The 13,256-nt window shown below is 41.2% G+C and overlaps 2 protein-coding genes across 2 annotated transcripts in view; one reads left to right on the top strand and one right to left on the bottom strand.

The window, feature by feature from the left end:
• The window catches only part of psmg4 (proteasome (prosome, macropain) assembly chaperone 4), a 4,464-nt gene extending 400 nt beyond the window's left edge, over window positions 1-4,064 (top strand). The window contains exons 2-3 of the mRNA XM_061779738.1: window positions 347-422; window positions 3,755-4,064. Of these exons, the coding sequence (XP_061635722.1) occupies window positions 347-422; window positions 3,755-3,876 (198 nt within the window). The 3' untranslated portion in view covers window positions 3,877-4,064. The remainder of the gene's footprint in view (window positions 1-346; window positions 423-3,754) is intronic.
• LOC133480949 (solute carrier family 22 member 23) overlaps window positions 3,949-13,256 on the bottom strand; it is a 22,315-nt gene continuing 13,007 nt past the window's right edge. The window contains exons 4-10 of the mRNA XM_061779737.1: window positions 11,940-12,126; window positions 11,662-11,789; window positions 8,589-8,691; window positions 7,940-8,166; window positions 7,533-7,565; window positions 7,299-7,422; window positions 3,949-5,675 (exon numbers count right to left, since the gene is read on the bottom strand). Of these exons, the coding sequence (XP_061635721.1) occupies window positions 5,255-5,675; window positions 7,299-7,422; window positions 7,533-7,565; window positions 7,940-8,166; window positions 8,589-8,691; window positions 11,662-11,789; window positions 11,940-12,126 (1,223 nt within the window). The 3' untranslated portion in view covers window positions 3,949-5,254. The remainder of the gene's footprint in view (window positions 5,676-7,298; window positions 7,423-7,532; window positions 7,566-7,939; window positions 8,167-8,588; window positions 8,692-11,661; window positions 11,790-11,939; window positions 12,127-13,256) is intronic.

The raw sequence follows: 13,256 nt of genomic DNA, 5'->3' as shown, positions 1-13,256 counted from the left end.
TCACGCAAAGTGAGCACGTTGGTGATTATGACGTGTGGGCTTCGTACCTTGTCAAGTCATCCATGTGTTCATTTGTTACCACAAAAAAAAAAACTTGATATTGTTCCTTTCATGAACTTTGTGGCGTAAACAAAGACTTTAATACCTCAATTTAACTCCGGGTCATAACCACTGGCCAAATTAAAATCCTTTTAATAGTTCTAAATTATTAGCTTGCCTATGGTAGCCCCTGTCCCCAGTATACCCTATGCCACTTTGAATGAAGTTGGCAAATTTGCAGTGAAAACAACATTTTGATAACTGGTTTGACTTGAGTACAACTGAACCCTAGCTGTCTTTTCTGCAGGACTCAATGCCATTATCTACGCTAGTGATGGGGGACCCTTCAGATACTGCTCCAAATTCTTTGGCACAGAGATTAGGTATTGTTGGATTCTTTATTCCTTCATTTCACACATTTTCTGTTGACCGCAATCTGTTCCATCACGCGTTGACTGCTCATGTATTCTTATTTCAAAACTATTACAAATAACCACTTCAACCCGTTTTAACCAAAGTAACATTTTAATAAAGCGATTCATCTACAACTAAATCGATTATCAAATTAATCAACTTTTGATCATCGATTAATTGTTTAGAGATATAGTTTCACCTAAAATTGTCCGAATCGTCGGAATTTCAGCCTTTCAATTGTAAATATTCCCTGATTTCTTTAGTCCTTCATGAAAGCAGACTGATTCTTTTGTGTTTAATCAAAACAAGACCTTTCCAAACATCTGTTTTTACTTTGGAAAAGACTGATAACAATTTTGGCCTGTTTTCTGACATGTTACGGACCAAACAGTAACTGAATCATACCCAATTTCTGGATGTGCATTTTCTGCACTGTCAATTTGAAATGATTGTCGTTTTTGAATAAAGGGATAGAAAGAATTTTTTAAATCTCAATTCAAATAATAATCAACAGATGAATCGATTAATAAAATAATCGTTAGCTGCAACCCTTATTTTAATGTTCTTTGTCATTAAAGTGTAAAAAAAAAAGAGTTGCTATAAAACTAAATACAACCCCAATTCCAATGAAGTTGGGATGTTGTGTTAAACAAATAAAAACAGAATACAATGATTTGCAAATCATGTTCAACCTATATTTAATTGAATACACTACAAAGACAAGATATTTAATGTTCAAACTGATAAACTTTGTTTTTCGCAAATAATCATGAATTTAGAATGTCATGGCTACAAACTGCATGGTGGCCGACTGGTTAGCCTCACAGTCTGCCTCACAGTTCTGAGGACCTGGGTTCAATCCCTGGCCCCGCCTGTGTGGAGTGTGCATGTTCTCCCCTTGCCTGCATGGGTTTTCTCCGGGCACTCCGGTTTCCTCCCACATCCCAAAAACCTGCGCGGTAGGTTGATTGAAGACTCTAAATTTCCCGTAGGTGTGAATGTGAGTGCGAATGGATGTTTGTTTGCATGTGGCCTGCGATTGGCTGGCAACCAGTTCAGGGTGTACCCCGCCTCCTGCCCGATGATAGCTGGGATGGGCTCAAGCACTCCCGTGACCCTAGTGAGGAGAAGCAGCTCAGAAAATGGATGGATGGATGGATGGCTGCAACACGTTCCAAAAAAGCTGGGACTGGGTCATGTTTACCACTGTGTTACATCACCTTTTCTTTAAACAACATTCAATAAACGTTTGGGAACTCAGGACACTTAATTGTTGAAGCTTTTTAGTTGGAATTTTTTTCCCATTCTTTCTTGATGTACAGCTTCAGCTGTTCAACAGTCCGGGGTCTCCGTTGTCGTATTTTGCGCTTCATAATGCGCCACACATTTTCAATGGGAGACAGGTCTGGACTGCAGGCAGGCCAGTCTAGTACCCGCACTCTTTTACTACGAAGCCACGCTGTTGTAACACGTGCAGAATGTGGTTTGGCATTGTCTTGCTGAAATAAGCAGGGGCGTCCATGAAAAAGACGTTGCTTGGATGGCAGCATATGTTTCTCCAAAACCTGTATGTACCTTTTAGCATTAATGGTGCCTTCACAGATGTGTAAGTTACCCATGCCATTGGCACTAACATAGCCCCATACCATCACAGATGCTGACTTTTGAACTTTACGTCCATAACAGTCCGGATGGTTCTTTTCCTCTTTGGCCCGGAGGACACGGCGTCCACAATTTCCCAAAACAATTTGAAATGTGGACTCGTCGGACCACAGAACACTTTTCCACTTTGCATCAGTCCATCTTAGATGAGCTCGGGCCCAGAGAAGCCGGCGGCGTTTCTGGGTGTTGTTGATAAATGGCTTTTGCTTTGCATAGTAGAGTTTCAAGTTGCACTTATGGATGTAGCGCCGAACTGTATTTACTGACATTGGTTTTCTGAAGTGTTCCTGAGCCCATGTGGTGATTGATATCCTTTACACATTGATGTCGGTTTTTGATGCAGTGCCGCCTGAGGGATGGAAGGTCACGGGCATTCAATGTTGGTTTTCGACCTTGCCGCTTACATGCAGTGATTTCTCCAGATTCTCTGAACTTTTTGATGATACTATGGACCGGAGGTGATGAAATCCTTAAATTCCTTGCAATTGAACGTTGAGGAACATTGTCCTTAAACTGTTCGACTATTTTCTCACGCACTTGTTCACAAAGAGGTGAACGTCATCTCATCTTTGCTTGTGAATGACTGAGCAATTCAGGGAAGCTCCTTTTACCCAATCATGGCACCACCTATTCCCAATTAGCCTGTTCACCTGTGGGATGTTCCGAACAGGTGCTTGATAAGCATTCCTCAAGTTTCTCAGTCTTTTTTGCTACGTGTCCCAGCTTTTTTTGGAACGTGTCGCAGCCATAAAATTCCAAGTTAATGATTATTTGCTAAAAACAATAAAGTTGATCAGTTTGAACATTAAATATCTCGCCTTTGTAGTGTATTCAATTAAATATAGGTTGAACATGATTTTCAAATCATTGTATTCTGTTTTTATTTGTTTAACACAACGTCCCAACTAAACTGAAATTGGGGTTGAAGAACTAAAATAAACCACTTCGTATTGGCACACCTGAGAACACACCTGACCTTGAAATTTTCCTGTCATAATTAAATGTCTGGTTGTGCGATTATCTCACTTCTTTTCAATCACTGCTACCTTTCTGTGCAGGTATCAAAATTACACATAAAAAGGACTGAAAAAAAAAGCTCATGAAAACACTTGTGGAGTCGATCCTTTAAATCAGTGGCCCTCAATTAAAAGTTAAAGATGTCCCGATCAGAAAAATGTCTTCAAACCGATGTATGGAACATCATAATGTAGAAGCATACATTGTAATCCTGTCCCAAATAGTTTGTCAATACCAAGTGACACTCAAATAAAAAAAAATAAAAAAAGATAAATTATTATTATTGCGTTGTTCTGAAAATGTTTTTGTTTTTCATACTGACATTTAAGATTTGCATAAAGTAAATTACATCATTCTCAAAATAATCTATAAATAGTCAGTCTGGATCCAGACCATAATCCTTCTGTTGATGACGTCCTTTACGCTGAAGTCACTTATGAGGATGGACCAAGATGATTTTTTTTAAACGTTGATTTTAGTTTCCACTTGGATTTCTACATGCCACACAGTTTAAACATAGCTCATATGATAAATTTATGTATTAAAGAGAATGGGGGAGACTAACTGTTGTGAACCCTTCAAAGTAAATGTAATCACTCTGTGTTTCTGTCTCATTTTGCAGCAAAGAAGACAAAAAAGCAAGTGTTTATTAGTTACAGTCTTCCAATGACTGACTCCAGCCTCTCTCTGCTAGTGGAAAACAGAATAAAAAAGGAGCTTGAGCGTTATCCGGGGAAATTTTGATTTTTCAATGAGCCTCTTTGTATGAAACTGTGGATGTCCATGACGAAGAAAAGTAACAGCCACCACACACAATCACGTCCAGTGTTCTTTTATTGACACAATAAATTAAGTGATTTTATTATCAAAACATGTAAGCCTGTGGCTTTTTGTACAAATGCATCATTAAAAAATAAGACTTAGAAAACGGTTCTGGTGGCTGGTTTGTGTGTTTTTTTTTTTTTTTCTTTCTACAGTTAAACTGTTGAAAACATGAACTATCAAATCATACTGGGTGTTCGAAATACAATACATGCCAAAGAAGTACAAGGAATATGCTGGATCCTACAATGCTGTCCGTAGTAGTGGGACAAAACATTTGATTTTACTATATTATGTGCTTATATACTACAATAACTAAGTTGAATGGGTGTATAACACATCAGCATTGATAGGTACATTAACACACCTTTTATTTATAAGTACTAAGGGATACTTGGATGAATAAACACTAACAACAGCCAACTCTGTTCGAGGCAGACTGCTCTATTCTAATCACTAATCTTTATTTTTGTAATTGTGCTTCTTGGCTAGAGTTATCATAGGAGCAGGATTACATCATTACCACAGTACAGAGAACACAGAGTGAGACATGGAGAGGATTGTTTACTAGTTATGGACATAATAATGCAAGTGACAAAATCGGGCAGCATGACAACATGTCCAAAATGACTGATAAAGCAATGTAAAATGTTGAGACGCATCATAAGACTTGTGGAAGATCACTTCACTGTCCATTCAACTCTCATGTTTATTTAGCATTACCCGCAGTCTCTCATAACAACACGTATGGTGTGCCAAGGTCTCCGGTTGCACATACAACCATCATACACCTTCACCAACAGCTGCAATGCTTGCTTTAAAAATTAGTAGTCTGTGCTGACTTCCCCTCAGAGGATAAAGTGCCACTGTGGACCACAAATAAGAAAAACAACATGTAAAACTTTGTGCCCGTTCATGCAAATCAGTGACAGTGGTTGTTGAGCCAATCCCTTCATCTGCAATGTGTTGGCTGAAAAACACAAGCCGCTTGATTGCGTCTCTTGACTTCTAGTGCAAAAATAAAGCTCCTTTTACCTGGGGAAGACTCATAAAATTATGAGTCGCAGGCAGTGCACTACAGGAGACCTCTGATAAACTAATGTCAGGCAAAATATTTGGGCAATTCTTGAATTCATAATTTTACTCCAACTTAACCTTCAGCAACATTCCAACCTCACTTTGTTTCAGATCATCTGGTTCATAACAAATAGCTGTTCCCTTCAAAATAGTTAACAGTAAATCGCAAGTTCAAATGGCCTTCCAGTCTTGTTAATTGCTGAGCAACTAATTGCAGTTGTGCTCAAACCCCATTGGCCATTGCATGGTTGCAAATCACTTCCCCACCAGTCGCCAAGGTGTACGAGGCAGGTACCGCTGCCAGAGCAGTGGCCGCTGCTACCGTAGCGCCACCCGTGGCGGACAGGTGAAGCGGCGTGTCGTGGACGCGGGAGTAGTCCCTGTCACTCTTGGCGAGAAGAAGGTGCTGCTCGCCCGGATGGAGCAATGTTTGACGGGTGAAGGTCTCTCCATCGACCAGCGTCTCGGGCAGTGGCTGACCCCGTGGCTCGGGGAGCAGCAGCAGGCAGATGATGCACAGGAGTGTGCAGCAAGCGAAGATCACATGATGCAGGAAGTAGCCCTTCTGGTTGTGAAGCTCCATGATGGGCGCAGTAAGCATGCCGAAGCCAGCGCTGGCCAAGACCAGGCCGAGACCGCCACCCCTGATCAGTGAGAAGAGGATTTACTAAACAGCCGTACATCCATTTCCCACCCCAACCCAAAAGGTGCTGTTTTGCTGCAGCCCATTTTTTCCCTTCGTTCATTAACGTTTAAAAACAAACAATAAAAAACTCTGTCATCAATTTTACCAAGAGTTTTAAAATGTGATGGGTGTTTATTGGAGTCCTTGGGAGAATTGTACATATGGCCCAAGACCCTCTCCACCTTCCAAAACCCTGCCATATGAACAGGGGTGTTTATATCCACTGGAGCCTCCCCTTTGCTGATAGTTGTATTATTCACTGCGTTGATTGTGTTATGAAATGAAAGAAACAAATGCATACTACTGTTTTTTTTCTTAATTACATGAACAATGTAAACCATGGGTGCTGTCAATTTTTGGGGGGGCTAGAACACCTGCCCACAAAAATGTCTGCACATCACATGGCTGCTCGCTACGGTCACAGGCGAAAAAACCTTTCACACTCAAATTCACATCAGGACAATTTAGAGTACAGGTATCAAACTCAAGGCCAGGTGACCAAATCCGGCCTGCCGCATCATTTTCTGTGGCCCGTGAAAGCCAATCTTTTGCGGCGACTTCGTTTCTTGCTATTATATCAAAATTGTAACTTGTCTTTACTTTTATTAACGTTGAGGTATAGTGGTAAAGAAAATGGATGGCTGTAGTAATATGAGGTGATCATACTTTTATATGGGTTCACAATCATAACAAGCCTCCGAAGGAAACCATAACAACAATGTGGCCCACAACAAAAATGAGTTTGACACCCCTGATTTAGAGTTTTCAATGAAGACCCTTACCGCCCTTTTACTAAACGCAATTTATTAATAACAATAATAATGATGTCATAATTATTCTCAAGGCAGCACGATGAATGAATGATCAGCACAGTTCTCAGGGTTGAAGAACCCGACCTTGCTGTGTAGAGTTTGCATGTTCTTGCTGTGCTTGTGTGAGTTTTCTCTGGGTACTCTAGCTTCCTCCTACATTCCAAAAACATCAATGGCGGTTTCTTAAAAAAAAACACAAAAAAAAACTCTTAAATTGTCTTTAGGTGTGAATGTGAGTGTGACTGGTTGTGTCTATATGTGCCCTGTAATTGACTGGCCACCAATTCAAGGTGTACTGTACCCCTCTTGCCAAAATTCAGTGATAGGGTCCATCTCACCAGCAAAAATAAGAAAATGCATGGTCGGCGAAAAGCTTACATTTAGGTAGCGCCATACAAGGTACTAAATACTAAAAAAAAAAAAACAATACGTAATTTTGTACAATGAATCCATCCATCTACTTACCGCTCGTCCTCACTAGGGTCGCAGGTGAGCTAGAACCTATCCCAGCTGATTTAGCGTAAGAGGATGTGTACACCCTGGACTGGTTGCCACTCAATCGCAGGGCACATATAAACAACCAAGCATTCACACGCACTTTAACACCTAAAGACAATTTAGAGTAGAGACTTTTAATTAACCTCACATGCATGTTTTTGAAATGTGGAAGGAAACGGGAGTTACCAGAGAAAACCCACGTGAGAACTCCACACAGGAAATCTGGCTGAAATCTATCTTTAGATATTGTTCCCATGATGATCTAGGCTTACCTGATGACTGTTGGTGTGATTTCAGCACAAAAGAAAATGCTAAGGGTGCTGACAGCATGAGAAGAGAACATGCCAATGATGGAGAAGGCCACAGAGAATTTCCTCTTTAGACTGTCTCGCAGAACTGAAGATGAAAAACAGGTAAGAAAAAAAACCAAACCAAAATCTATCATTGTAAATGATCTAATCTGACCAATTGCGAAAGGTTATGATAACATCCATGAGGAGATGTACCTGTGTCATGCCGAAGACTGTACTTTCCGATCACTGGATGCCATTAGTGGTTGGCGTGTGGAGGGCAGAAAAGAAAACATGATATTGACGACGACAACACACATTGCATTTCTGACAAGTCTGCAGCACGCCCCTTAAAACCTATTCAGTTTTTATTGGGTACCATCTATGGTAGCCGCAGCCATGCCTGACCACCCTCTGGGTCCGCCCCTGCACCTGCCAAAAAAAGTGCACGTACCTGGACAAAGACATGGCCAATATACTTTTGACTTCAGCTACGTAAACTATCTTGGAGGTGGCAACGAGCATTTATAACAACGGTAATCATAAATCATTACTACCGGTATTTCATATCTTGGTGTTTTTTTTCCCCAAGCAACAATGAGAATCTCTGTGTCATCACTCACGATTGAGCAAGCCCAACTGCAGTAGTGATGCAAGGGCTGTGATGATCATGAAGGTAAGAAGCCCTCCACGTCGACCCATGAGTCCGACCATGGGGCACAGTGTCATGCATGTTGCCACAGCGATGCCAGCCATGGTGTAGTAGTCTGTGTGGCACAAAGCAGTGGGCTGGGCCTCCGGATCCATCATACTGCGAGCGAAGCAGTGGTGTATCCCATAGCCTGTTAGCCTGCAAAAATACAAACAAATAAGCAAAAAAGAAGCAGTGATGTGGTGACCATCTGTTGATGAGGCCAAATATTTTGCCTTAATCCTTATTAGGAAATTAACTATCCTAACTAACTTCAGTGACTAGATACACTGCAGTCCATTGAACAGTCGAGTGAAATGACACTTCCATCCATGTGATAATAAGAATGAAATGGGAAGAACACAAAAGCACAACATTTCTTGAAAAAAAATAAAAATTCTTATGCTCTATATGCTCTGGTATGATATGATGTCACATTATTTCTGTAGCTGATGCAGCAATCCCCTTATCCACGCCACATTGTGGGAACACAAACCATTAGAAATAATTCCATGGTATGCTGAACTGAGCTGTATTGCTCGAAGGGAATGTGACATTGGCACAAATACAAACACACTTACGAGTTGACACACAGCACCACAATGTTTTTCCACAGGTTCCTGGTGCTCATCATCTTCACTATGCAGGTTCTTTGTGGTTTCTTGTGCATTTCCTGCTCCAGCTCTGGTTAAAAACATGACACTTGCACTATGAGACACCTTTTTTAGAATAAAACAAGGAAACCTCAAAGAGACTATTGTGATGTGAAGCCGTTCATTAGAAATACAACTTTTTCATCATACAGTACATCTGAAAACCCACGCAGCCACGGGGAGAACATGCAAACGCCACACCGGCAGATCTGTGAGGCTTACTGATGACCCAGCACTAGGAGCAAGTGGAGGTTCAGTATCTTGCTCCATGATAGTTCAACTTTGTCACAAGGGAGCTGGGGATCAAGCCCGTAAAGTATGGGTTGAGAGACAACCACTCTGCCACTTGAGCTGAGACTGTTCAGTCACTCAAACTTGCCAATAGGTCAAGAAGTCCAAAAATGTATGAAAAGCTGCTTGACTATTTTGCCTTAATTACAAAATAAATAAATAAAAAAACAGTAAAGAGGGAAAAATATAAGCAGTAACATCTCTAAAGCTGTATTTACACTACAGGGACAAGTGCTCAATTTGATTTAACGCCTATATCTTTATTTTTTTTAAACTACTATTCTATGTAGATAACTTCATAAGCGTCAAATAAACAATGACAAATAAATAAATATTACATATGAAATACATAATGTTAAGTTGGCCTGGGCTGACTTTCCCCCCCCCCCCCCCACTATGTTACAGTAACCGAAAAAAAAGCTCATGAAAACCGAAAAGTATTCACAGGGCTTCACTTCTTCCACATTTTATGTGTATGTATGTACCTACATATGTATGTATGTCCATGAAAAACGTTTTAGGATTTTTGCAAATGTATTAACAAAATAAATAAATAAATAAATAAATAAAGGAAGAAATCACATGCGTATGTGTCCTTTGCTATTATGTACCTGAGCCCAATTTCAAAAACTGAGCTCAGGTACGTCCTCTTCTCACCCATCATCAGTGAGATGATTCTACAGCTTAATTGGAGACCACCTGCAGTAAATTCAGTTGATTCCACATGATTTGTAAAGGCACACACTTGTCTACATTAGGTCCCACAGTTGACAGATGATGTCAGTGCACAAACCAAGCATGAATTCAAATGAACTGTCTGTAGCCCTTCCGAGGCAAGATCGCCTTGAGTCATACATCTGAAGATAGGTAACAGAAAAGTCTCTGCTGTTTTCAAGGTTTTTACGAGCACAGTGGCCTCCATCCTCCATAAGTGGAAGAAGTTTAAAATCACCAGGACTTCCTAGAGCTGGACGCCCATCTAAAGTGAGTGATTGGGGGAGAAGGACCTTAGTCAGGGAGGTGACCAAGAACCGGCTCTGTCAGAGCTCCAGCATTCCTCTGTGGAATCTGCCAGAAGGACACCCATCTCTACAACAATCCACCAATCAGTCCTGTGTGGTATAGTCACCAGACGGAAGCCACTCCCTTAGTAAAACGCACATTGCAGCCCGCCTAGAGTTTGCCCAAAGACACCTAAGACCATCCGAGACAAAATTCTCTGGTTTCGTGAGACAAAGATTGAGCTCTTTGGCATGAACGCCAGACGTGATGTTTGGAGGAAACCAGGCACCGCTCATCACATGGCCAATGTGTGAAGTGAAGCATGGTGGTTGCAGCACCATGCTATGGGGATGTTTTCAGCAGTAGAAACTGGAAGACTAGTCAGGATTGGGGGAAAGATGAATACCACAACGTAGAGAGACATCCTGGATGAAAACCGTCTCCAGAGCACTCTTGACCTCAGACAGCGACCTTCAGCAGGACAATGACCCTAAGCACACAGCTAAGATATCAAAGGATGTTCTTGAAGGGCCCAGCCAGAGCCCAGACTTGAATCCGATTGAAGATCTCAGGAGAGATCTGAAAATGGCTGTGCACTGACTGTCCGCATTCCCACCAAACTGAGCTTGAGAGGTGCTGCAAAGAGAATTGGGCATATCTGGCAAAAAGATAGGCGTGCCAAGCTTCTTGCATCATATTCGAGAATATGTGAGATTGTAATTGCTGCCGAAGGTGCATCAACAAAGCATTGAGCCTGAGAATACTTATGTCCTGTGCATGTAATTTCTTATTTTTGCATTTTTAAAACGTTTGCAAATTTTTTTTTCTGTTGTCATAGAATGTGAAAGAAAACATGAAAATAACCCCATTTTGGAGTGAGACTGCAACAAGACAAAAAGTGTCAAAAGTGAGCATAGAGCATATTTGATGGTCTGTGGTTTCGCTGTAGTTTACATTTAGAGCTGGTGTTTTTTCATTGTGTTTGCTCGTGTTGTGTGTATTTTGATGACGTCAAGGTTGTATAGACATGAGCAGTGGCATCGCTGGAATTGGGGTTGTAATTATCCCGGTGATTTCCAACCTTTCTGGAGTGAAGCCACATATTTTACAATTGAAAAATCTCACGGCACACCAACAAACAAAAATGTCACAAAAAGTGGATACATTAATTACTGTATGTACTTCCTGCCATCTAATGGAATAGCATTTATTTGTTCTGTCTGTCACGATGCCTCACTGGCATAAATAGAAGAACAAATATACATTATTTCTTGTAAATAAATAACTTTCTAGAGCAATTATGTAAAATTTTATAATTTCCCACGGCACACCTGAAGAGCGCTCACGGGACACTAATGCGCCACGGCACGCCGGTTGGGATTCCCTGAATTATCGTGACATGCCTATTTGTTTCCATGCATTTCTTTCACCCTTCCATGACACATATCCAAATTGTGCCACTTGAGAACAAAAATATATGAACTGAATTACTTGAACCACGCAGTGTAAATCCAGCTTAACGTGGGAAATGTTTTGAATACATTTACCTCACATGAAGGGCATATTCTAATTATTGTATGTAAGTTTTTTTCACCTGAAACAGTACCACAAAATTCTGTAATCATGGGCAAAACTAAGTAATAGACAGCTGGACTTCAGGTTTGAACTACTCATGTTGACTGTTGACTCTGTCTGAAATAGTTTTCACCTGAAAGAACTCTGTTAGGTTCAGTCGTTATGTCAACTTGGTTCTTTCTTGCAATGTGTAGCATCATAGCTTTTGAACGTCTATAGTGCTGGGTGGTCAACAGCCAGCGCAATGATTCAGGAAAAATCCTGCAATGAGGAAAAGACACATAAAAACGAATAGAAAATACATGGAAACAGCAATAATGTCAGTGACAACAGAATGTGTTGCCAAAGCAACAAGAATGTGCTCAGTACTATACAGTAGGTGTGTTGTACATACAGTTTCAGTGAACTCACCACACGTAGGGCAGCATCAATACGAAAGGGCTTATTATTACAATCTGAAGGACCTGCCAATCATCTCGGTCTGGCCAATTGCGGCACAAAGCAGCCAACCCTGGCATCAGTAGCTGCCCTGCGACCATCAGGAAACTGGCCACCATGGTCATGGAGAAACGCCAGGCAGGCAAGCAAAGCTCAACCCCTGAAATGAAGACAGGAGGAAAAAACATTTAAAACAACAACAACAACATTTTTTTAAAAAATAACTGAGCTTTAAGTGTGTTTAGATGTTAGCGGAGAACTAATTTGTTTTACTGCAAGCCAAGTACTGAATTTTCTTTCTGAATTATTGTTATTATTGTTTAAAAACGCAAACTTTTTTAAAACATGGCATACATTTCACTGGATACAGTCTAGTGGAAACGGGGCTTAAGAAAGAATATCCATCATATACAGTAAGTTGAGTTGCAGAGCATGACACACACCAGAGAAATTTAATGTACCTGACACCAAGCTTACTAAACAAACAAAAAAACAATCCCCAACTAGGACGACGTTACAACAGCTGGCAGCTCAATTGTGCTATTGCACACACACAAACACACGTGCAGGCAGGCACACACATGCGCGCGCACACACACACAGACACACAATGGCATAGACCTTTTTGTTCTAGCTGGGAAGCAGAATGGTTTTACTTGTGCTGATTATCTCACTGCCTCCACACGCCCCACCCTGTGGGCTCATTCTGGTGTCGCCTCACTCCCCCCCCCCCGCCTGTTCTTACCACTGAAGTCTCACGCTCTAAAACCCCATCCCCCATGAGCCCTCCTTATTCCCTTGCTCATCCTCACCTCCCTTTTCTTGCCCCTATTCATTCACCAGACGTTTCCTCACTGTCTTTGCAATTGAAACAAAAGAGTTGGTGAAAACAAAAACAGGAGTGGAAAAAAAGGGGTGGAAAGAAAGAAAAGGCCACAAATGGCGCCACCGATCTTGACGACAAATGGCTGACAGTCGTACCACACACACTGACTTTGTGTTGTTTCTTACTCACTTTGCTGGGAGCATGAGAATAGACTTTGAGAGACAACTGGCCACCGTCTGTGTAGGAGTGTATGATAGTGCTGTCCAGAGAGGTGATAAATATTTAATACAAGACTTAATAGCATTGATATTTACTAAGTTCAAAATAAGACCCTCAACAGCAATTTCAATTGTTTACATGCACTTGCCCCGTACGATCACTAAGCACAGGGACCTCATTAAGGCTCATATTATCCCGTGTGCTGCTTGCTGTGCGTTTTCTCCGATCCACTGAAATCTGCCATT

The sequence above is a fragment of the Phyllopteryx taeniolatus genome, chromosome 7 (assembly GCF_024500385.1).
Source record: "Phyllopteryx taeniolatus isolate TA_2022b chromosome 7, UOR_Ptae_1.2, whole genome shotgun sequence".
Lineage (NCBI taxonomy): Eukaryota > Metazoa > Chordata > Actinopteri > Syngnathiformes > Syngnathidae > Phyllopteryx > Phyllopteryx taeniolatus.
Note: the sequence above shows the minus strand (reverse complement) of the source record. Positions and strands in the feature narration are given on the sequence as shown.